Consider the following 2234-nt stretch of genomic DNA (forward strand, 5'->3'; position numbering starts at 1 on the left):
CCCCTCATCATAAAGACACCTTCAAAGGAACATGTGTCCTCCACGAAAGCTTGGGAATCCCAGGGTCACGAAGCGGACAGTGTCCGTTCGCTGGCTACTTGAGGGCAAGAGACAAAATGGACGCCGTATCTAAAATGGAACCCGAGGGTTCAGATAGACATACCCACAAATGAAACGAACCATACATGGTAGCGTAGCGAAAACATGTACACCCACTAAACTCGTCATTTGCAGTTCATAGATATATTCGAACATATCAAAAATGTCGTTTATGATTCTCACGGAACCTCAGACGCTCCTTTTGCCCTCATGTAGGCAAGCACTAGTCGAGATCGGAATCGATTTCGATATTCATCAAATCGTTCAGGTGTTGCTGGAACATCATTCTATCCATCAACGTCTCTTTGGTAACCGATGGCCGTCTTATACACGTTGTAGCACAGAGGCCACATAAGGCCGGACCACACTGCACGCAAAGACAACACGTGAACAGAAACGTTACAACAACCCCTACGATCATCAGAATCTTCCAACCCCAAGTTGATATCAAACCCCAAAACCATCCTAGAAGCGTCCAATTACCCTCGTCCACGTGTATGGATTCGGAAATTTTATGCAACTTCGAAATGGCTTGGTAAACGGTCGGAGCGTTGTCAGGAATAAAAATGCAACAACTCGAATGGATCACCTTGCACACACCACCTCTATCTGCAAGAACAACGTCTAGAACCATACGGTTCTGCAACGTCATAAGTCTATCCGCCTGAAGTTCTGCTGTTAAATTACCAAGAGCACTCGCAGTTATGTTAGCAGTCATTTCCACCACACGGGTCAACTGTCTCAGGTTCCTACTATTAACCATAGGTCCCCAAAACGGCAAGAAACCCTTAAAGAAGTCTCCTGCCTCTTGACCCGCAGTGTCCTCTTTGCTAATAACGCCTCTCACAACTCTGGTCTTGTGATAGTCCGAGGCGACCGTAAAGGTCGGTGGCAAAAGATTTGCGATATAACAGGTACCCGAGAAGTCACGAGGCAACCATGTATAGGCACGCTCATAACATACGAAATAAGTACCCTTGGCAGTCAGGAAAACAGGGGAAGAGAGCATCGGTAAGACGTACGTGTCAGTACAAGCACTCTCTCCAAGCTGGGCTCTCGGATTTCGACCAAGACCTTTCAAGCAGAAATTACCGAGGTGGGGTACAATCCATATCGGAGACGAACTCTTGAGCTGTCTATCACCCACTGACACACTATACTCGGCCTCGCTCAGATCTTTGTATGCTCGTACCTCCTCATCTGGTATAAGCGATGCATCGATAATATCTCTATCCAAATCAGCAATCGCTATCGCCAAAGGCTTGTGGTACGGACCAGGACCAAAGTTTGCAGAACGTGGCTCTCGACTGGGGTAGGAATCTAGTGCACTACGAAACATAGTTTGAAATGCCCGCGCTGACCCTTGGGAACTATAAGGAAGAACCAAATATGGAATGCCCCTATCCATGGTATGTGGCATTAACCCACACACCCAACAGTTGGTAGTATTCATCACCAACTGATGCTGATGTAGGAGTTGAACAAAGGAGTTATTCATGAACTCCGCACGTCTAACTTGCTCATGTTGAGGCAAAGGATGAAAGGAATGTGGAGAAACAGTAGTAATAATACTCAGTTTAGGGGGAACAGTAGACGAAATGGAAGGCAATAACGACTGTATCCCAAAATACACTCCTCCCACCAATAGCATAGAAACAGTCAGAAACAGTAAAAATACCTGAAACAGAAAACATTTCTTTTGCACAATCTTATGCAATTTTGATCTTTGCGCCGACATCCCTTCTTCTTCCAACAGCTTAGAGAATGCCATCCTTTAAAAACCGTTCGTACGTTCTTGACGCACTTCGTTCTGAGTAGCGATTATCAATTCCCAGGAGTTCCCAGGAATCGACAAAGGGTAACTGACCTAGTGTCCGGAACCTGCTAAATAGAAGGAAGTACCCGCACGGCCCTACGGTTAACCCGGATGATAGGTTCTCTTAAACAAACATCCAACTTGGTAAAAATCTCTTAGCTGTGAAAAATATACATAAAAGAAATGTAACAATCAGAAAAGGATGTAATCGAGCTTAATGTTCGTGGCAACAGTAAAGGAAAACACACTTATTTTTAATTAGTCTTTGTTGTGTGAGTGGAGAAAATATCGGCTTCTTCCAGGTCGAGTCTGCTCTTCA

General features: G+C 45.0%; 1 protein-coding gene across 1 annotated transcript; it reads right to left on the reverse strand.

The window, feature by feature from the left end:
• Positions 1-322: 322 nt before the first annotated feature.
• LOC146862925 (endogenous retrovirus group PABLB member 1 Env polyprotein-like) lies at positions 323-1870 on the reverse strand. The gene has a single exon (XM_085643322.1). The coding sequence runs from the start codon at positions 1868-1870 to the stop codon at positions 323-325; it is 1548 nt and encodes a 515-aa protein (XP_085499448.1).
• Between the last annotated feature and the right edge of the window lie 364 nt (positions 1871-2234).

The sequence above is a fragment of the Triturus cristatus genome, chromosome 2_2, assembly GCF_964204655.1.
Source record: "Triturus cristatus chromosome 2_2, aTriCri1.1, whole genome shotgun sequence".
Taxonomy (NCBI): Eukaryota; Metazoa; Chordata; class Amphibia; order Caudata; family Salamandridae; genus Triturus; species Triturus cristatus.